The sequence below is a fragment of the Oncorhynchus mykiss genome, chromosome 8 (assembly GCF_013265735.2).
Source record: "Oncorhynchus mykiss isolate Arlee chromosome 8, USDA_OmykA_1.1, whole genome shotgun sequence".
NCBI classification, from domain to species: Eukaryota; Metazoa; Chordata; class Actinopteri; order Salmoniformes; family Salmonidae; genus Oncorhynchus; species Oncorhynchus mykiss.
This window is the reverse complement of record NC_048572.1, coordinates 20,245,255-20,268,142: the sequence shown is the minus strand read 5'-3', so window position 1 is coordinate 20,268,142 and position 22,888 is coordinate 20,245,255. Positions and strand designations below refer to the sequence as shown.

The 22,888-nt window shown below is 42.5% G+C and overlaps 1 protein-coding gene across 1 annotated transcript in view; it reads left to right on the top strand.

The window, feature by feature from the left end:
• Nucleotides 1-1,408: 1,408 nt before the first annotated feature.
• LOC110529564 (sodium/potassium-transporting ATPase subunit beta-1-interacting protein 2) overlaps nt 1,409-22,888 on the top strand; it is a 150,025-nt gene continuing 128,545 nt past the window's right edge. The window contains exon 1 of the mRNA XM_021611850.2: nt 1,409-2,696. Coding sequence (XP_021467525.1) covers nt 2,643-2,696 — 54 coding nt within the window. The 5' untranslated portion in view covers nt 1,409-2,642. The remainder of the gene's footprint in view (nt 2,697-22,888) is intronic.

Sequence of the window (22,888 nt, the reverse complement as noted above, 5' to 3'; positions counted from 1 at the left end):
CTTTATTGACAGTTAATGTAGCCATTAACAGCTCTGAGTACAGGCACAGGACTACTTCATTAGACTTGCCAAATAAGATATGATGATCCATTACATAGAAAGGGCATTGAGGATAATGAGATGGTGCATGTTTATTATAAATTTGGATGTAACAGCTATCTTCAAAAAGGAAATATAGTGAATTACTCATCACGTACGTGTTAAGTCAGATATTATGGGCCGGTTTCTGGGTTATTGAATATCCACAAATAGAGTACACAAAAACATTTTATAAAACACTATGGGCTGACCAAAAAGACTATAGATAAGACAAGCCTAGCTCAGCTATCTCCATTGTTATTGACTGCTTTGTATACCCTACACCACCTTCCTATACGTTTGCCTCAAATAGTTTATGACAACCATCCAGCGTAAAAGTTCAAATATCACAGCAATTCAGTGACAGATCCCAAGTGTTGCACCAACAGGCACCTGGCCATAAAAACGTTTCATAGTTCATTTAAGGAAACGATTCTGAGATTACAATGGAGGAGCTATGCCAAAAGTCTTCCATTTCTCTCTAAAAAAATAATTCCAAGGAGGATGCATGGATGCCACTAGTCATTACCCCAGGATATCAGACAGTAAATACATGATACTGTCACTCAAGATTACCACAATAATTAAGCCATGCAATAAACACCACTACTGCTGTGTGTGTGTGTGTGTGTGCGTGTGTGTGTGTGTGTGTGTGTGTGTGTGTGTGTGTGTGTGTGTGTGTGTGTGTGTGTGTGTGTGTGTGTGTGTGTGTGTGTGCGTGCACGTGCATGAGTGAGTGTGCGTGTGTGTGTGTGTGCGTATGTCTTTGCTCTCTCTCGCTCTGTTTGTGTGTGTACCAGAGAGGGAGAGAGAGAAAGTGATAGAGAATGATAACTGTCCTTGCCAATCAAACAATGTGAGGGGGAGTATACAACATGAGGGAAAATCAGGCAATTGTACAATGTACCCATTAGTGTATGTTATTTTCTTAGGCCACTTTGGAGTCATGTGTTTGGCTCATGGGTTGATGGCCGCAGGAAGATGGGGGGGGGGAGTATTTTTCTCCACAAATATTTATTTTATTTTATTTAACTAGGCAAGTCAGTTAAAAACAAATCTTATTTACAAGGACCGCCTACCCTGGCCAAACCCTAACCCGGACAACGTGCCAATTATGCTCCGCCCTATGGGAGTAATAAAGGCCTAATTCACAATTTCAGTGTATCACGGGGTGCTGCAACAACCTTAGCACCCCTAATTCCGGCGGCTATGGTTGGACTTGGAAAAGCATGTGCATGTCTTTGGATGAAACTGTCCGCTAAAATGAATTAAATTAAAGGCCTGTTAGTATTGCCCTATTATTATTTGACTACATCAATAAGGTAACCTTTTTTTATCTTTCATTTAATTGAGGTGTTGTTCTGGATGACTCTCTGTCATCCTGATTTACAAGTGATGAATCAAAAGTATCATTAGTTCGATATCAAATCAACTCCCTGCGGTTGACGCCCAGTGCGAATCGGAACGGAGGGCTAATCCAGTGTATTCAGTGATGGCCAGGTCCTCAGTTGCACTCTATATCTCATCTCCGGCTCAAAGGAACGTAGCCGCTTCCCTGCGGTGTATAACACTGCGTGTGGTTCATTCAATCTGGAGCGTCAGATGGTGGGGCTGGCGACCGCGCAAGGTGAACCGCGTTTCTCTTTTGTCCGTCTTTTTACTGCACTGTCTGTCCTACCGACAATATCTACAGTATATGACTGGGATTCTCTATGTGTAAGTGAACAATGTTACATGTCCAACAAGGGACAATCAGCCGTTATGAAATCCGGGCGAGTGAGGATGCACAGTGCTGCTGAGAAGGATACTAGGACTGTGTTCAGCACCACCGATTTTGGACATAACTGAAATTCTCATATTCGTAGCATGCCTCCTATGAGAGAGCTTTAAGTAGGGAAAATAACGGCGGACTGCTTTGAATTCTACATTGTCCATGGCCTTTCTGTGTGAAGAGTAAAGGACGCGCGCTGTTTAGTTCAGTTGCAGACTGGGACCCGAACAACCCGACCGTGGAGGGAGGAGCGATGAGAAGAACCCCATCGGCTTAAAGAACACTGGCTTGCTTTGTTTCTCAGCAAAGGACCCTTTCAGAAATAGCCTGACACAGTTCATTTCTTCAAGTGGCCACTGTGTTCAGGATAGGATACTATTCTGCCTAGTGCAGACTGGCACTTTATTCTGGACCATGTTTGATTTGATTTTTTTTGTAGAACATTTTCAGAGGCTTTAATTCTAGTTTATGGTTTATCCCTGGACTGCTCAGACGTATAAAAACCAGATAGTAGGCCTAATTCTGCTAATTAAGAGCTGACCGACTTTCAGAATTTTGAACAGCTGGACCCGTATGACTAATTCAAAGTTCTCCACTATTTGTTGAGACATAATATATATTATCAAATTGTTTGGCCAATCGTAATTGTCTTCATCTATTTGTGCCTGAAACGCACGCCGCTGTGCAGTGTGGTCGCGTCATTGGAACTGCCCGGGCGACCAGCGGAGAGATTCGGGGATTTGGGAGTTACAGCGACCCACGTGGAGCGGAGATCCAAAGTGGACAGTACACAATGGGTTGTTGCAGTGGCCGATGCACCCTGGCCTTTATCTGTGGCATGCAATTGGTGAGTTTATGACAATAATTATTACATGCGTAATGGTTTTCCTTATGGGGAGATGCGATGAGGGTGATATATATCTACTTCCCTGTACAGTAGTCAACTGCGGACATGCACTCCTAAGTCAACTATTCCGCCCTAAATTAATAGCTCTATGGTTAAGATGGCCTGTAACACCCTTGCCCAGTAGTACGACCGAATCCACAATTCAGAGAGCGGATCATTCCCTGGTGGAATATGATAATTTGGAGCAAAAGGGACGCTCTCACGCATCTATCTGCTCCTCCCGGTGCTCACTGACTGCACGCATGAGAGGCTTCTTACCAGCTGTACCACATGGGACAGATGACAGGGAAGCATGGTGATATGGCGGGGATGGGTTGTGTTTGTGAATGGTTCCGCTATACAGTCGGTGAGAAATGTCAAAATAAACCTAACTCCACAATTTACGATTTAGTTCATCAACGACTAGTGTGGGCGGTGTGAGCTCCGACGTCACATAAAATATAGTTTATGTAAAAAGAAAAAATATATATATATTGATTTCAGCACCCAAATAATAGCCCGCAATTACAAACTACAGTGTTCTTTGTAATTGCGGGCTGTTCTTTGGTTGCTGAGATCAGTTGTTTTTTTTATTAAACAAAAACGTCGGAGCTCCAGTCTGCCCACACTAGTCGCGACTCAACCCCATCGTAAATCGGGGAGTCGGCTAAAAACCATGTAGGATTATTGTGGAATTAGATGGATTGCAACCGATAATGCAATCATCAATGACTCAAATGTACTGGAAGTGATGCTAGTCAACATACTGTATTCTGGGTAACATTATCACATTCAGTGGCTGATGTCAGGTGAGGTGATGGACTATTATTGCAGGTGTTCGGGTCTTTTAGAGAGGCAAGTAGCCTAGTACATGCCTCTTGTTTCACCACTCATGAGGATGTCTCTTTAATCATAATAAATGTGACCTTTAGCCTACAGTGACTCACTGTCACTTAACTGATAGTAGGTGGTGGTGACAATCTCAACACTATCCACCAGCTGGTATCTATGATAAATCACCCTAGCGTGATAGGTCACATGACATTCCAAGTTTTGTTCAGCTTGCCCCTTAAGCATGTGCAGATGGCTATACATTTCGTATAACATGCCCCTGTTAGAGAGACTCAGCCGAGTGGTGGTGGGCAAGGCCACCCCCCTGGAGTCTTAATTACAGCTCACAGTTCTCCTGGCTAGAGACCTAGCTATGGGTCTGCTCTCCTCACATGGTTAGCAGATTGCTGCACTTTTACAGAAAATGCTAAGTCACCTCCTTTCTAAGAGAGTTTTATTCCTCTCTTAGCACTTGAAAAGGAAATGTTTGCAAGTATATTTGGTTGTAGTGAAAATGTCTCCATTTGTGCTACTGTTAGTTTACTCAAACTTTTTCATATGTTCTGATGAAAAATGTCCGTGCTCCACAGACACTGTGTACCTGTTCTGTACAGTGAGTGTTGTTTGATGTGGGAGATTTCAGCTGAGATCACAGGACAGCTGTGTCTGAAAGCCCACTCTGGATTTGTTCTGAAGCACTGATACCTTGGCCACCCTCACCCACAGATATTCCTATGATCAATAAGCTCTCATGCACACAGAGCTGGAGATGACCTTTCCCAATCCTCCTGACAGGCTGGATTTAGCCAAACACGTCTCTGGTCCTGTGTAGCCTACCTACTGCACGCCAGGGTTTGCTCGCTCCCAACACATCTGTGGTGTCTCAAAGCTGCAGTAGGAATGCATCCTTTTCCACTAGGCCACTTTTAGCAGCAGCAGCAGCAGTTAGTGTTTTGTTAATGCTCTGAAGCAGCAGCTGTATTTTTGGCAACAGACTCCTCTAGTCGGTAGGAAAGTCCTGTTAGGCTTACCTAATCATCTGGGCTTTTCCCTTTAACTCGAGCTGACTGCTTGGCCTTGGCTGATGTCAGAACTTGTAAACTATTTCCAAACCATTTGATGTGTAGTCATATTATAGCATAGCAATTATGCACCAAAAATATAGGCCTCATTATTATTGCAATATATGCATGTGCCTTGATTAGACCATTTGAACTTAACAGTTTATCATGCTGGGTCTTTCAAGCATCGCCTCAGTATATTGGTAAACACAACACTTAAACAACCAAGAACTAATGCTCTCAAAACGACTTCAAAGGGACCATTTGTTGTCCAACCATATGATCCATGCTAAATAAGCATGAGGAAAAGCTTTTAAAATGCTTTAATAACCACAGTTACATTTTGCCTTTGGTTTGTGCTTCAATCCGTGCTTCAGAATGGATCTTAATATGGGGATAATTCACACAATACCGAACAAGGATTAAGAGGAGATTGTGCTGTTCAAGTGTATCTGATTAATTGACCAATTATGAAATGAAATGTTACACAATGTAAGGGTTTATGGACCTGTTTTTATCCTGCTTTTGAACCTCTCAGTTATTATTCAGTTTTCATTAATGACCTCATCACGTGCACGTTGAAATGCTGTGTAGTTTACAGTGTATTTCCTCTATCTCTAGACTATTTTTTTGTGATAGCTTAACCTATCAAGTAGGCTTCATACTACATACATTTATCATGGTTAATGTCACATTGCTAGTATGTTCCACTGAAAAAAGCTTCACACATTTACATTTTCATACATATAAGTAAATATATGTAAAATTGTTAGATATGCTAGCTTCTCATTCTACCCCCTGTTGGTGTTTCTGTGGGAGCAGAGATAGCAGATCAATATGAATATGGTTCCTCAGTAGTGTAAATTAGCCAGGTTCCCTAGCTCTTATTGTATCTTTGTTATCTGATAGTGAAAGTTAAACACTGCCATCGCTCATCAGCATCTGCTGGAAAGGAAAGGCATTAACCATTGGACGTCAAGTTTCTCTGTTACAGCTGGTTACGACCACCAACGAACTACAACTCATCGCCCTGTGTTGTTATGGGATAGTCTCATTGTTGTAGGATGTTTAAACAGCAGCAGGGTAAGGTGGCTGCTGAGAGGGACAGTAGATAGGAAGCTGTTGACCAGATGGTTGCAGCATTGGACCTTTAAAAGATAATTGGTCCTAAGTTCTTTGATTCCAGCTTTTTATATCAGTGAATGTTAACTGTGTGCGTCACCCCTAGACATGCCTGCAGGCTAAACAAAGACAGCTGGATAGGCCGTGTGTGTGGCATGAATTAAACCCTATAAAGCAGTCAATGCATTTCTAAGGAAAGCTGTTAACTGTCCAGAGCACTTACCCTGTACTATTCTTACATCTGAAATAGGGGACATGAAAGCTGGGCTATGTTTGAAGATGTAATTTCCTGACTGATGTTGGCTACTGGCAGCTGGTCTCCGTGTGGTTGCTAGGTGTGGGAGGTCTGATTGAGCTGTGGCTCTCTGAGGAGGGAATGGTGTTCAGGAGGCCTGCTCATTTACATGTCCTCCAATTACATTCATTCACTGTATGAAGTATTGTACGCTGTGTTTCCACAACACATTAGTGGTGTGGAGAAACATAAATAGCTATTATAGCTTTCATATCAGTGCATCATTACTAGAGTATTAAGGTATTTTCTGCATTTCCATTAAGGTATTATGTTCAAGTAAACTGACACTCAAGTCTAAGTCAAATTATGGGAGGGGCAGAATCTCCAATAGACTAATTAAGTCCAAGCAAAAAAGCCTCGAGGTACACAGCAATTACAGCGTTATTGACCAAGTTGGTTTGCATTCCTGAATGAGCTGTAGTTTGTTATTTATGGTCCGTTTGCTGTAGATCATTGAAGCAGGGCAGGTAAACAATTGGGAATATGTGTTTAGACTGATATTGTAAACTAATTGGTTGGGCGATTAGTAAATGGACATGCCTTTATAATTAATCTGGAATCGAGTCTGAAGAAATGTATCCACTTATTTTATGTAGTGAACTCATCATGTTGATGGTCTTTAAGGGTATCACGACTCTATTCACAACTCCAAGCCTACAGGATGAGATATGAGATGTCACTTACCTCCACATCCTCTACAGTACCTACTCATTATCCATATTCTGTGCTTATCTAGCATAATAAGTTTCTGCTGATGCTCAATTTGACATTTTTGTTAGGATTGGTATGCCTACTTTCAGGTATATCCATTAAACGTTCATCCTGACAACGTGATCCAAAGCAAACATCTGGAGGGATCATAAAAGAGCATAGAGGAGATGCATCTACAAATTGGGCCCTAACAGTCTTGGTGGAGAATTTCATTGAATTTAGGAATCAGAATGCGAATTCACTCCAGAGATGGGGAAAATGAAGGATCAATCCCTGATCGTGATGGCAAAGCCATGTCTGTAGAATGACTGGTATAAATTGTCCAAATTCCTCACCTCAGGGCCCATATTTGTCTTCTGCTCTGCAGTCCCAGACCTGCCATCAGCACACTTATATGATATTATAGGTATTAATGAATATAGCACTACCCTGGCTGCAAATGCATAATTGCATTTTGTCTCTGCTATGCTTACCCTGTAATCCATTTCATACATTCATTCTTGTCATGGAGGTAAGCCTAGCAAGTATCAGTGTTAGGAAGTTTACTTCTCTGCATTTCTGTTTCATGTATTTCATGTCTTTAGGGATAGCATCTGTCTAAATCTATCCACTGGTGCAGTAGGCTGTTGGTTTCATTTTTTACTGGCTGTTTTTCTCCCAGTTGTAACATACTAAGCTGGATTTATGCATTTGGCTTCCAACACAACAAGGCTTTGAATTAGGCCCTGACAGCAACACTTTATTGATTCCGGGAAAAAAAGCAGGTTGTGCGACATCATTAGCCTAGAAAAAATCTGTCAACAGCTACAAAGTTGCCATCAGCTGGCTCGGAACATGACTTTAGGTTTTCAGCATTGACAGATGGGGCAGTAAGTTGGTGGGTAAATTCTCTCTCAATATTTACTGCCTGGCTTGCAAAACCCCCTGCGTTTATCCAAATGGAGAGCTAGGTTTTGCCTGGTTTGTTTTTTATTGTTTACCCCTTAAGGTGAAAATCCTCTTGTTCCAAGTGAACCAGTACAGTATGCTTGTTAGCAGATCAAAGGATCATTTATTTATATAGAAATATATGGGAGTAACTGCAGAGTGGTGCCATGTTTCATTAGATTTTATTGGCTTATGAGTCTACTAAACTATATCCTGAGGCTATTTGTAGTACCACCACTAACCATATTATAATGTAATAACGTCCCTTGATTAGATTCTAACATGGGTTATTACAATGAATGCATTATTTTCCGCCACGCAGTCCTATCAGATCCAGACACATCCCTTCAGCCTTTACACTGATTTTGCTGAGGGAACTAACACACTGCAAACCCCTATGCTACTCTCTCAGCTACCTGTTCTAATTTGATTGACTCATCCATCCCTTCTGCACAAATTATAGAGATTACACAACGTTAGAGGAGCGGTGGCTTGCTTCTCAGCATTGTCTGCCAACCTCTGAAGTGACTGAGGCATTGCCAGTCGGTGGTCTATGCAGTCAGAAAGATGAAGGTAAATAGTGTTTGCAGGTTGAGAGATGAGAGGTACATGTCACAGAAAGCTGCCTGTCATGTAAAGAAAGTCCTTGATGTGGAGAAGAGCAAAATCAATCATCTCCTGTACTGCCATTGATATCTAAGAAGGCAGAAAGATTTAATGACTCTTCAAAATGTTATAAATCCCTTAAATCTTAGCAAGACCCATAACTATGAGTGCTGTGAATATGTGTGTGTGTGTGGGGTGGGGGTGGGGGGGTGGGGGGGGGGGGGGGGGGGGGGGGGGGGGGGGATCTCGTCACTCTAGAAAGTTTATGCCCAATTGCTTTTAACCCCTAATTTTACCTTAACCTGTCCTCTCATCCCTGTCTATCTTGCTGACAGGAGAGATGCCTTCAGTACATACAGTAGTACAAGGACAATGAGATGAACCCCAGTGCTGCTGTCTGTTTGTTAGGGTAATTCTCCATTGAGCTGAAGTATTTTTTTAAAATGACAGAGTATCTTAGCAACAGCAAGTAACAGGCAATAAATGCAGGCAGCACAATGTGTCTAACTGCAGAGGTATTTAAATTGGACTCCCAACTTCTGACAGCTGGACAAGCTACTAAAAATTCCAGCTTTGTCTGACAACAGCACTGTGAGTTAGGCGTTAACTTTTGATAACTAAATGCAGTCTGCCAACCAAAGTTGTTATTCTATCCTGCTCAATCTCTTTCCGGCCATTTGACTGTTGTCAGAACGCTGTGAAAATGCAATGAAAGCATGTGGCTCGGTAGAGTGGCTATGAGGCAGCGAGGCATGTGAGAGGTGGTTGTAGAGAGACGAGGGCAGGCCTGAGTGGCCACAGGTCTAAAGGCACATCAGAGGCATTCTGCAGGGTAATTTTGGAGGACCTTGGGGGATAAACAGAGCTAGCCACTGGATGGGGATGGGATGACTAGGCTAGTGGATGACTGATTAATGCCAGAGATAAGTAAACATGGCGCTGTGGATGGGCACGTTCACGGCTCTGAGGACAGCTCTCATTACATGGGGTTTGACCTCAGCGATGAGCCTTGAGTGTGGGGATGTAGGGCAGACACCATGTCTCTGTGAGGACCTGCCTGCCTGTTCATTAGAGGGATGGATTGATACGTAAACATTGTAGAAGTGATTGGTTCAGGGATGCTTAGGAACAATGACAACTGACTGTTCAAGAGATGAGGGGCCTGTGCCATGATGACATGTCAAAAAATGTGTTATATTTTACCAATAAGGCACGCCGCTAAGCAGAGTGCCTGGCTACAGCCCTTAGCCGTGGTATATTGGCCATATACCACAAACCCCTGAGGTGACTTATTGCTATTATAAACTGGTTATCAACGTAGTTAGAGCAGTAAAAATCAATTGTTTGTCATACCGTGGTATACGGTCTGATATACCAGGGCTGTCAACCATTCAGCATTCAGGGCTCGAACCACCCAGTTGATAATGATACTTTTATGATGTGAGGAATTTTTATTCTGACAGAAAGCTGTTATTTTGGTGAAAAAATGTATAGTTATTAGATCAATATATAAATTGACTGTTTCAAGCTCCAGTTGTTACCTATGAATCTTCTCCTAAAAGCAGTGTTCCCAAACTTTACAATCTAATAATAAACAGCCTGTTCCCCATTAAATATGAATACCGGTACCCATAGTGCCTCTGCATAACCTGTCTGCTGTGTTAAATCCCTGGAGATGTTCTCTCTGACTGCAGCGGTAAAACACTGAGTATGTAATCCCATTGAGACCAAAACAAAGATGCTTATATGAAACAAGACATGGCGGGGGAGATGAGGGAGAATCAAACCATGTAACTGTTCTTGTAGCCACTTCTGTGGTGTGTATGTGTATGCATGTGTGTGTTGCGTGTGTGTGTGTTGCGTGTGTGTGTGTAGCTTAGAATGAAAGGACTGCATGTGAGAGGGAAAACTCAGCGGTCTTTGTAGGAGTGAAATCCCAAGTATAACTCAAGGCATTGCATGCACGAACTTGGCTTGTGTGAGTTTTCACTTACTACCCAGATATTATAATGAGACAGGGTGATGACCTTCACAAACAACAGCCCCAGACAGCCCGGGGAGGTAGACTTGTTATCCCGCTCGCTCCTCTCACTAAGCTTATAGATAATGCCTGTCTGTCTGTGACAGTACCAAGCTAGATTGGTCTTGCTCTGTGTAGCTCTGTGGTTGTTGAGGACTGATGTATGACATCCAATCTCCTGCTGGAGGAAGCCAAAGGCCCCAAGACTGCCTCTGTTGTCTGTGCTGTGCCTCAGGAAATAAGCAGGCCTCTTTTGTCATGTGGCCCTCATAACATCTCATTTGGAAATGCTGTCAAGGTGGGGGGGGGGGGGGGGGGGGGGGGGGGGGGTTGGGTTGATTGATAGTTTGATTGATTGGCTGGTTGACTGATTGATTGATTGGTTGATTGATTGGTTGACTGATTGGTTGATTAATTGATTGATTTTGCCAGTAAAAAAAAAAACATACACACAGTACATATATTTTTAAACATGACAGGGATAACATAAAAAAGGCAGAGACTTATTTCCATTGTGGTCCATAAATTCCATGGTGCAAAAACATTACAACATTAGGCTACACACATTACATAGAGATGTGAAGAGAAAACACTGATGTGAAGAGAAAAAAATTCTACTGCTTGATCATTAGCCGGAGGTTTGACCTATACTGAAGTCTACCAGTTACAGTGGGGCAAAAAAGTATTTAGTCAGCCAACAATTGTGCCAGTTCTCACACTTAAAAAGATGAGAGAGGCCTGTAATTTTCATCATAGGTACAATTCAACTATGACTATGACATGACTGACAACTTCAACTATGACAGACAAAATGAGAAGAAAAAAAATCCGGAAAATCACATTGTAGGATTTTTAATTAATTAATTTGCAAATTATGGTGGAAAATACGTGTTTGGTCAATAACAAAAGTTTATCTCAATACTTTTTATATACCCTTTGTTGGCAATGACAGAGGTCAAACGTTTTCTGTAAGTCTTCACAAGGTTTTCACACACTGTTGCTGGTATTTTGGCCCATTCCTCCATGCAGATCTCCTCTAGAGCAGTGATCTTTTGGGGCTGTTGCTGGGCAACACGGAATTTCAACTCCCTCCAAAGATTTTCTATGGGGTTGAGATCTGGAGACTGGCTAGGCCACTCCAGGACCTTGAAATGCTTCTTACGAAGCTACTCCTTCGTTGCCCAGGCGGTGTGTATGGGATCATTGTCATGCTGAAAGACCCAGCCACGTTTCATCTTCAATGCCCTTGCTGATGGAAGGAGGTTTTCACTCAAAATCTCACGATACATGGCCCCATTCATTCTTTCCTTTACACGGATCAGTTGTCCTGGTCCCCTTGCAGAAAAACAGCCCCAAAGCATGATGTTTCCACCCCCATGCTTCACAGTAGGTATGGTGTTCTTTGGATGCAACTCAGCATTCTTTGTCCTCCAAACACGACGAGTTGAGTTTTTACCAAAAAGTTATATTTTGGTTTCATCTGACCATATGACATTCTCCCAATCTTCTTCTGGATCATCCAAATGCTCTCTAGAAAACTTCAGACGGGCCTGGACATGTACTGGCTTAAGCAGGGGGACACGTCTGGCACTGCAGGATTTGAGTCCCTGGCGGCGTAGTGTGTTACTGATGGTAGGCTTTGTTACTTTGGTCCCAGCTCTCTGCAGGTCATTCACTAGGTCCCCCCGTGTGGTTCTGGGATTTTTGCTCACCGTTCTTGTGATCATTTTGACCCCACGGGGGGAGATCTTGCGTGGAGCCCCAGATCGAGGGAGATTTTAAGTGGTCTTGTATGTCTTCCATTTCCTAATAATTGCTCCCACAGTTGATTTCTTCAAACCAAGCTGCTTACCTATTACAGATTCAGTCTTCCCAGCCTGGTGCAGGTCTACATTTTTGTGTCCTTTGACAGCTCTTTGGTCTTGGCCATAGTGGAGTTTGGAGTGTGACTGTTTGAGGTTGTGGACAGGTGTCTTTTATACTGATAACAAGTTCAAACAGGTGCCATTAATACAGGTAACGAGTGGAGGACAGAGAAGCCTCTTAAAGAAGAAGTTACAGGTCTGTGAGAGCCAGAAATCTTGCTTGTTTGTAGGTGACCAAATACTTATTTTCCCCCATAATTTGCAAATAAATTAATAAAAAATCCTACAATGTGATTTCCTGGATTTTTTTTCTCATTTTGTCTGTCATAGTTGAAGTGTACCTATGATGAAAATTTACAGGCCTCTCTCATCTTTTAACAATTGGTGGCTGACTAAATACTTTTTTGCCCCACTGTATGTGTGTTCCAGCACATAGGCTTCCTTCCTCTGCATAGTTTTAGCTGTTATGTGTTTTACTGAGCAACACACAGATTATATACTGTATGAATTGAGTTAACCATATCACATTACTCTGTTCCTGGTCCTTCTGTAATCCGATCCTATTGGTTTTCCTGCTGTTGTATTGCTTTAACACTGGGGCTAAACTACACACCACACAGAGTGTACTGTTTCAGCCAGCAACTATCTGGAAGTACTCTCTTCATGCTCTGCAATGGAATCTGTGATCTGACTGAACCTAATCAGTTGGACTGCCGTACTTTAACAACGTGAGTGTACAAGTAAACACAGTCATACACAGTCAGACGCGTCACTCTCAGAAATGCCCCACATAAAAACCGACAATGACAGTAGCAAACTATAGTTTGATTGATAGAAATGGTGAGAGACAATATTCGTGAAGCCCGTTATGTCAGGTGTCCAATCCCCATACAATATTTTTTATGAATGATGGAAGCGGCAGTAATGAGTGGGCCGACTGGGCTCTCTCACACCTCTGCAAGGCACTTACGCTGATTGTCTGTGCGGCGCTGGTAACCCGATCATGGCTGCTCATAATGCTGTGCTGATGGTGGCGGTTGAAGGACAGATGAGGGTATAATGCCACGCGCATGGCTCCAGGTTGCCAGAGCTGTGAAAGCAATTCCAACGTGTGATCTGTCAATGAGCAGGGGCTCAGATGCAGGGCCAGGGTCTGGGATGGGGCCAGTTAGTCAGGGTCAGCGGAGGTCAGCCAGCTTGTCTGCCAGTCACCTGGGTAACACCCTGAGATGGCTTCACTGTAGCCAGAGGTCCTAGTGCTGGCCAGGTCTGGACCCAATGTCTCCCATATTGATTTGTAGGCTGTTATATGAAAACCTAGTAAATGCCGCTCTGCTTTGAGATTACTAGATGGTCAGACGTTCTTTTTATAAAATCATGAGCTTACCTGCAAAGTGTCCCTTTCAATTGCAAATACTATTAGGTGCTTTCTCCAAGCGTTACAGTATGTGGATGAATTATTATATGGTTTCAGTGCAGGGCTGCTGTAAGGGCCTATATAAAGCCCTGGAATCCTGACCAAATCCTTTGATTCTGCCGAGTCTTTCAAAGGAATCAACCGGGTTCCATCATAGCAGATTTCAGTACCAGGGATTTGGCTATATTTCTGCCCAGAAGCCCACCAAAGCGCTGCAGAGCCAGGCCTAGCTATCTTCATGAGGTGATTTTTATGGAGGGGTTATGGGATTGGAGGACTGGTTACTCAGCGCTCACTCACTCTGATCGAATTGGTCGTTCCATATCATTTCAGCAAGCAATGACACATTGTTCACATTGTTCTGAAATTGTTTATGTAGTTAGAAACAGATAAGATTAGCATTCTTGCAACAATATTTTGTTTAAGTACACTGAGTGTACAAAACATTAGGAACACCTGCTCTTCCCATGACATAGTAGACTGACCAGGTGAATCCAGGTGAAAGCTATGATCCCTTATTGATGTCACTTGCTAAATCCACTTCAATCAGAGTAGATAAAGGGGAGGAGACAGGTTAAAGAAGGATTTTTAAGCCAGAACCTGGTAATATCAGGATGTAGGATGGAACAGAAACCTAACTTCAATGACTAATTACTCTGAACAGGAGGAAAAAAATATAAACACATTCACCGGGAATACATTAGGATGAAGGATGAAGAAACAATACTCAAAGTCACAGCATTGCTTACTCTTAGCAATCTTGTACAGTGGTTTTTAACCTAGAGATTCTTCACCGTCATTGGGGTCTCTTCAGGAATTTTCAGGAAATTGGGACATTCGTTACATTGTTCCACCCCCTTCTCCCCCTCACACAGAACAATCACACAATTTTATATTGTCAGACATAGAGAACTGATACTATAAACTCACTGTTGGGGTGGGATGTGAGGGGTCCATGGGTGGCTTTAGACCATTTTTTGGGATTCCTCATGTCTAAATCATTGTTAGAAAAACATTTGGTCCAATTCGGATCTTAGGTACTATATTTCAAATTCCAATCCTATTTTATTGGTCACATACACATGGTTAGCAGATGTTAATGCGAGTGTAGCAAAATGCTTGTGCTTCTAGTTCCGACAGTGCAGTAATATCTAACAGGTAATCTAACACATTCACAGCGACTACCTTATACACACAAATGTAAGGGGATGGAATAAGAATATGTACATATAGATATATGGATGCGTGATGGCCGTGCGGCATAGGCAAGATACAATAGATATGAGATGAGTAATGTAGGAAATGTAAACATGATTAAAGTGGCATTATTTAAAGTGACTAATGATTCCTTTATTAAATCAATTTATTAAAGTGGCCAGTGATTTGAATCTGTATGTTGGCAGCAGCCTCTCTATGTTAGTGATGGCTGTTTAACAGTTTGAGATAGAAGCTGTTTTTCAGTCTCTCGGTCCCAGCTTTTATGTACCTGTACTGACCTCGCCTTCTGGATGATAGCGGGGTGAACAGGCAGTGGCTCGGGTGGTTGTTGTCCTTGATGATCTTTTTGGCCTTCCTGTGACATCGGGTGCTGTAGGTGTCCTGGAGGACAGGTAGTTTGCCCCCGGTGATGTGTTGTGCAGACCGCACTACCCTCAGAAGAGCCTTGCGGTTGAGGGCGGTGCAGTTGCCGTACCAGGCGGTGATACAGCCCGACAGGATGCTCTCGATTGTGCATCTGTAAAAGTTTGTGATGGTTTTAGGTGACAAGCCAAATTTCTTCAGCCTCCTGAGGTTGAAGAGGCGCTGTTGCCCCTTCTTCACCACGCTGTCTCTGTGGGTGGACCATTTCAGTTTGTCCATGGTGTGTACGCCAAGGAACTTAAAACTTTCCACCTTCTCCACTACTGTCCCGATGTGGAAAGAGAGGGTGCTGCCTCTGCTGTTTCCTGAAGTCCATGATCATCTTCTTTGTTTTGTTGACGTTGAGTGAGGGGTTATTTTCCTGACATCACACTCCGACGGCCCTCACCTCCTCCCTGTAGGCTGTCTCGTCATTGTGGTAATCAGGCCTATCACTGTAGTGTCGTCAGCAAACTTGGTGATTGAGTTGGAGGCGTGCATGACCACACAGTCGTGGGTGAACAGGGTGTACAGGAGAGGGCTGAGAATGATCCCTGGGGCGCCAGTGTTGAGGATCAGTGGGGTGGAGATGTTAATTCCTACCTTCGCCACCTGGGGCCCGCTGTCAGAAAGTCCAGGACCCAGCTGCACAGGGCGGGGTCGAGACCCAGGGTCTCAAGCTTAATGATGAGTTTGGAGGGTACTATCGTGTTGAATGCTGAGCTGTAGTCATAGGTATTTCTCTTGTCCAGATGGGATAAGGCAGTGTCCAGATGGGATAAGGCAGTGTGCAGTGTGATGGCAATTGCATCACGGTGGACCTATTGAGGCGGTAAGCAAATTTGAGTTGGTCTTGGGTATCAGGTAGGGTGGAGGTTATATGATCCTTGACTAGTCTCTCAAAGCACTTCATGATGACGGAAGTGAGTGCAATGGGGGATAGTCATTTAGTTCAATTACCTTAGCTTTCTTGGGAACAGGAACAATGGTGGCCCTCTTGAGGCATGTGGGAACAGCAGACTAGGATAACGGTTGATTGAATATGTCCGGAAACACACCAGCCAGCTGGTCTGCACATGCTCTGAGGACGCTGCTAGGGATGCCGTCTGGGCAGGCAAACCCTGCAAGGGTTAACACGTTTAAATGTTTTACTCACTTTGGCCACGGAGAAGGAGAGCCCACAGTCTTTGGTATTGGGCCGTGTCGGTGGCACTGTATTATCCTCAAAGCGCACAAAGAAGTTGTTTAATTTTTCTGGGAGCAAGACATTGATATCCTCGATAGGGCTGGTTTTCTTTTTGTAATCCGTGATTGCCTGTAGACCCTGCCACACACGTCTCAGGTTTGAGCCATTGAATTGCGACTCTACTTTGTCTCTATACTGATGCTTTGCTTGTTTGATTGCCTTGCGGAGGGAATATCTACACTGTTTGTATTTGGTCATGCTTCCAGTCGCCTTGCCATGATTAAATACGGAGGTTTACGCTTTCAGTTTTGCTCGAATGCTGCCATCAATCCACGAGTTCTGGTTCGGGAAGGTTTTAATAGTCACAGTGGGTACAACATCTCCAATGCACTTCCTAATAAACTCACTCACCGAGTCGGCGTATTCGTCAATGTTTTTGTCCGAGGCTACCCGGAACATTTCCCAATCTATGTGATCGAAGCAATCTTGAAGCATGGAATACGGTTGGTCAGACCAGTGTTGTATCAACCTTCTGCCTATAGGAGGGGCGCAACAAGATGGAGTCATGATCAGATTTGCCGAAGGGAGGGCGGGCGAGGGCCTTGTATGCATTGCGGAAGTTAGAGTAGCAGAGGTCCAGTGTTTTGCTCGAGTGGGTACTACAATCACTGTGCTGGTAGAATTTAGGTAGCCTTGTTCTCAAATTAGCTTTGTTAAAATCCCCAGCTATAATAAATGCAGCCTCAGGATATATGGTTTCCAGTTTACAAGGAGTCCAGTGAAGTTCTTTCAGGGCCGACGAGGTATCTGCTTGGGGGGGGGATATACACGGCTGTGACTATAATCGAAGATAATTCTCTTGGGAGATACAAAAGGATGTATGTTACACCATGAGTTGTTAGTCATGAGGCATACACCCCCGCCCTTCTTCTTACCAGAGAGATGTTTGTTTCTGTCGGCACGACGCATGAAGAGACCCGGTGGCTGTACCGACTCTGACAACATATCTTGAGTGAACCATGTTTCCGTGAAACAGAGAATGCTCCGTCTGCCTCTCCTGCGATGACAACATTGTTTTGGGTCGGCCTCTGGGATTAGATCCAATGTCCAAAGGATCCGCTTCGGGAAAGTCGTATTCCTGGTCGTAATGTTGGTAAATTGACGTTGCGCTTATATCCAACAGTTCTTCCCGGCTGTGTGTAATAACACTTAAGATTTTCTGGGCTAACAATGTAAGAAATAATACATAAAAAACTAATTACTGCATAGTTTCCTAAGGACTTGAAGCGAGGCCACCATCTCTGTGCGCCGAATATTATGTGAATCCTATGAATTATAATGAACAATTTGGGTGCAATCAATTAGCTTAATTTCTCAGAGATCAAATTATATTTCAAGAAAATAATATTGCAGGAATGCTAATCTTAACTATTTCAGAATAATCTGAGATGGTGGGTGTCGAAATCCTATTTGTTTGCTTTTTGAGGTGGAACGATCCATATGCTAAATGCGCTTCGGGCCATTGCCAGGAGGCCTCCTTATCGCAAGGGAGAAAATGTGATTATATTTTAGAGCACAGGAAGGAAATCTTCCTCTGAATATATTAGTGGCATTAGATTGACTTTTTTAGCAAGCAAATTAAATGAATTTTAACTGAGCAACTGTCTTTGGGTTCCAACAGAGGTAAAAGTTACAAATGGATTGTTATTGTTTCGGAGGCGCAGTAATGCGAGGAACAGTGCCAAAACAATTAATAGCAGACTACTAGAGAGTTTTGAATACAAAACAGATGTATAAAGACTGTACCGTACTTGTATCATTGGCAGTATTTTGGTTTTGTTCCAATCTCCTTTTTTGTTGTTTTATACTCCCATCAGACTTATATGTATTTGAACCAGTAAAAATAACACTTTCCACACCAACTCAATGCAGCCCCTTGGACCAGAGGCTGTGTTTTCTGCCACATCAGCTAGTGCGGTGTCCTGTGGGCAAAGTGGTAATGTGTTTAGTGTTCTTGTCATGCTCTTACTCAGACCCCCCTCCTGCTGCTGCCCCCTATGGGCTTTTCCACCATGTGTGGCTGGGAGCCTCACCTCACTGTGGCTGTATATCAGCAACACAAATGCACCTGACAAACAAGTAACAGTTCCCTGTTTTCCAGATTGACTGCAGTCTTTTGTGATGGCAATTTTTTGTGGCTGTCAGAAAGGCAAGCCCATTTGTGAAGTGATTGGTGTCCATGATTCATAAATATAATTTCCTGGATGCCTTTGGGCTACTATTTGGTGTACTGTATTTGTGGTGGGCTGGTGGCTCTGATTGCATTAGAAGTGAGCGATGCTCTCCGGTCGCCTGCATTGCATGGCTGTCTGGATCACTGTGGTGACCTTGGGTGAATAGGAGCTGGCTGGGGAACTGGTCAGGAATTATGGATAGTCTTGATCACACACACACACACACACACACACACACACACACACACACACACACACACACACACACACACACACACACACACACACACACACACACACACACATATATAGTACACACATATAGTACACACAAATACTCACAGGCACGTGCATGCATGCTCATACACTCTCTCTCCCTCACTCTCTCTTTCTATTTATCTCTCCATCTCTTTATTTCTCTATCCCCTTCTCCTTCTCCCCAGAGGAAAAGACCCACAGCAGGACTTTGAGAATCAAGCATTCTTTAAAGTGGCCATGGGCATGTCCCATGGTGCGGTCGTCGACCGAACAATTTAAGGGCCCTCCTGTTAGCTGTTTTAAAGCTAATTTCCTGCAATTCTACTAGGGCTGACCCCATTTAGTCGACTGGTCAATTGTTTGGTTGAAAGGCTGTTGGTCGATCGAAAAAAGAAAAAAGAAAAAAAAAGATGGAAATATTACATTTACATAAGTATTCTGACCCTTTACTCAGAACTTTGTACTGAGTCTTCTTAGGCATGACACTACAAGCTTGGCACACTTATATTTGGGGAGTTTCTCCCATTCTTCTCTACAGATCCTCTCAAGCTCTGTCAGGTTGGATGGGGATCGTTTATGCACAGCTATTTTCAGGTCTCTCCAGAGATGTTTGATCAGGTTCAAGTCCAGGCCCTGGCTGGGTCGCTCAAGGACATTCAGAGACCTGTCCCGAAGCAACTCCTGCGTTATCTTGGCTGTGTGCTTAGGGTCGTTGTCATGATGGAAGGTGAACCTTCACCCCAGTCTGCGGTCCTGAGCGCTCTGGAGCAGGTTTTCATCAAGGATCTCTCTTTACTTTGCTCCGTTCATCTTTCCCTCGATCCTGACTAGTCTCGCAGTCTCTGCCGCTGAAAAACATCCCCACAGAATGTGGAAAAAGTCTAAAGGGGGTCTAAATACTTTCCGAAGGCACTGTATATCATGGTGTAAAAGACACCTGTCTGATTGGCTCCTGTCTGAGCGGACTGATCCATTGTGGAGGCCGTGGGGATGGTACAGTCCATCACATCTGACATGTGACTAAGACATGTGCTACTGAAATTGTATATGGTTATGTTACATAAGAACAATGGTGCAACACTAATAAAAATTATATTATTATATAACAAATGCGCTTTCTCCTGCGTTGGGTAGTGGTCGCTGTCTGTGGTTCTGAAACACGTCAGTGAGCTGTTTAATTGGCGCCTTTTCCTAGACCATGTTGCTACGTACAAAATAGCAAAGTTAACCAGCATATTGGTGTTGAAAACAATGTGGTGGAGGCAGCAGCAGAATGAGGAGATGAGAAAACAGCCCTTGCCTTATTGTCTAAGAAAAATTAGGAGAGAGGAAACCACAACTAAATTAGTTCTATAATCTATAGCCTAACTGTTAAATGTGCCTGGCTTTATAAATCATCCATATTAGACAGATCCTGCTTCTGTTGCCTGTTTGAATGTTTGTTTAATAGCCTACTGATTCTGTGAGCACCAAGCCTCACGCAACGACTTGTCAGGTAAAACATTTTTTGCTTTTCTGTAATAAAGGCTTTAAACTTTTTGCCGTTAGAACAGCCTCTCTGGTATTATTTATAATTTATTTTGTGTAGTTTACACTGTTCCAAATTGTCAGAAACAATAATAATTATTCTCCTTTTTCTTGATATCCTTCTTATTGTTATTATTACTATTATTATTATTATGATCATTATTATAATAATAAGTCATGTCATTATCATTAGCAGGCTTAGTACAGCAGCATTGTATAACTACCGTAGGCCTCAGAGAGCATCCTGTTTAGTCTTAATACCATAACTTACTAAGGCCTATATTTCAATAGGCTACTGTTTCAATCAATCATTAATTCGTTCATGTCATCACACAGCATTCGAGTCATTCATGATTTGAAATGCAATCAAGCATTTTAGTTTAAAAATAAAATAAAGCTAGCCTTGAATAATTAGCTTAAACAATAAATAAACAGTTCCATTTCGGAAATTGCATTCACAAATGAATGCGACTGTTTTTAGTCTTTGCTGAAATAAAGGCTTAACAAAAAAAACATTACAACAGACTCTCTGGTACACTTGTAATTTATTTAGTGTTGTTTACATTGTTCCAAACGGTCTGAAAAATGATATTGTAATCTAACAGCATCTGTTTGGCAGAGACATAATATGCACGAAGCATTTGCTCCTTACCTTCTTATTCTTTATCTCCAGTATTTTCCACAACTAGTCATATTTATTCCACACATCTGACTTCCGCTTTACCTCATGAGCAACCAGCAAACATTCCCCCGTTTTGAGTTTATTTGTCACATCTTCTGCATCCATTTTACTGTTATGGTGTTCAGAGATTGTTATAACCAATTTACTGATGTGATTATGCTATGGTATACTGTAGGTCAGGACCTATAGGTCACGTGTATGCGATGCTTACATGTGTCACGTAAAGGGAGCAAAGGTTGAGGGAATGGGAATGTTTTTCCTAAACAAATGAGGGATTTCAGTAACATAACTTTTCAAATGGCTGTAATTATGCTGCAGCCTAAGCAACACGGACAGCGCGATAAACACTTTGATGTTATGTTTTGGTTGCTGCAGCAGGAGAAGCGAGAGACAATGGGTGCTAGTCACAGTCACTCACTGTCATGTTTTTTAACACAGCGCAGCAAGTCTGAGCCCGGCCCGGCACAATCAAATCAATTGCTGGTCGGATTCCCTCTAGTCATTTGTGTGTCTTAATTATTTAATCAAACCGTGTGCTTAAAGCATCAGACAAGCTCAGTGAATATAGTTGATTTGATTAAAACACATAGGATGTGTCTATACAGTGCCTACGGAAAGTATTCAGACCCCTTGACTTTTTCTACATTTTGTTAAGTTACAGCCTTATTCTAAAATGATCAATGCCAGACAGGATTCTCAAGTCTTGCCATAGATTTTCATGCCAATTTAAGTAAAAACTGTAACTAGGACACTCAGGCCGAGTTGGTAAGCAACTCCAGATTTGGCCTTGTTTTGATCAATGCCAGACAGGATTCTCAAAGATACAAATAGGATGCATGTTTTGGAATAGTTTTTTTCTGTACAGGCTTCATTCTTTTCACTCTGTCATTTAGGTTAGTATTATGGAGTAACTACAATGTTGTTGATCCATCCTAAGTTTTATCATTTCACAGCCATTAACTGCTTTAAAGTCACCATTGGCCTCATGGTGAAATCCCTGAGTGGTTTCCTTCCTCTCCGGCAACTGAGTTAGGAAGGACGCCTGTATCTTTGTAGTGATTGGGTGTATTGATACACCATCCAAAGTGTAGTTAATAACTTCACCATGCTCAAAGGGATATTCAGCATATGTTTATTTTATTTTATTTTTTTAAAACATCTACCAATCGATACCGTTCTTTGCTAAGCATTGTAAAACCTCCCTGGTCTTTTTGTTTGAATCTGTGCATGAAACTCACTACTCGATGGAGGGACTTTACAGATAATTGTATGTCTGGGCTACAGAGATGGGGTAGTCATTCAAAAGTCATGTTAACCACTATTATTGAACACTGAATGGGTCAATTAAACATATTATGCGGTTTTCCAAGCACATTTTTACTCCTGAACTTATTTAGGCTCGCCAGAACAAAGGGGTTGAATACTTGTTCAGACAGTTTATCTTTACATATTTTATCTTTTTTTTTTATACAAGTTAAATTATACTTTGACATTATGGGGTATTGTGTGTAGATCAGTGACACAAAATCTCAATTTAATATAATTAAATTCAGGCTATTACACAACAAAATGTGGAAAAAGTAAAGGGGTGTGAATACTTTCTGAAGGCACTGTGTAAAAACACACTTCACATGCATATTTATGATGAAGCACACCCAAGAAACTAGGGGGGATTTTATGTTAAGTCTCAGCAACATAATGTCATATGTGACACGCTCCGTAATCAGAGACAAACCTAGATATGATCAATGTCCTCACGTGGCATTGATCATTTTCATAGTCACAGTCTGG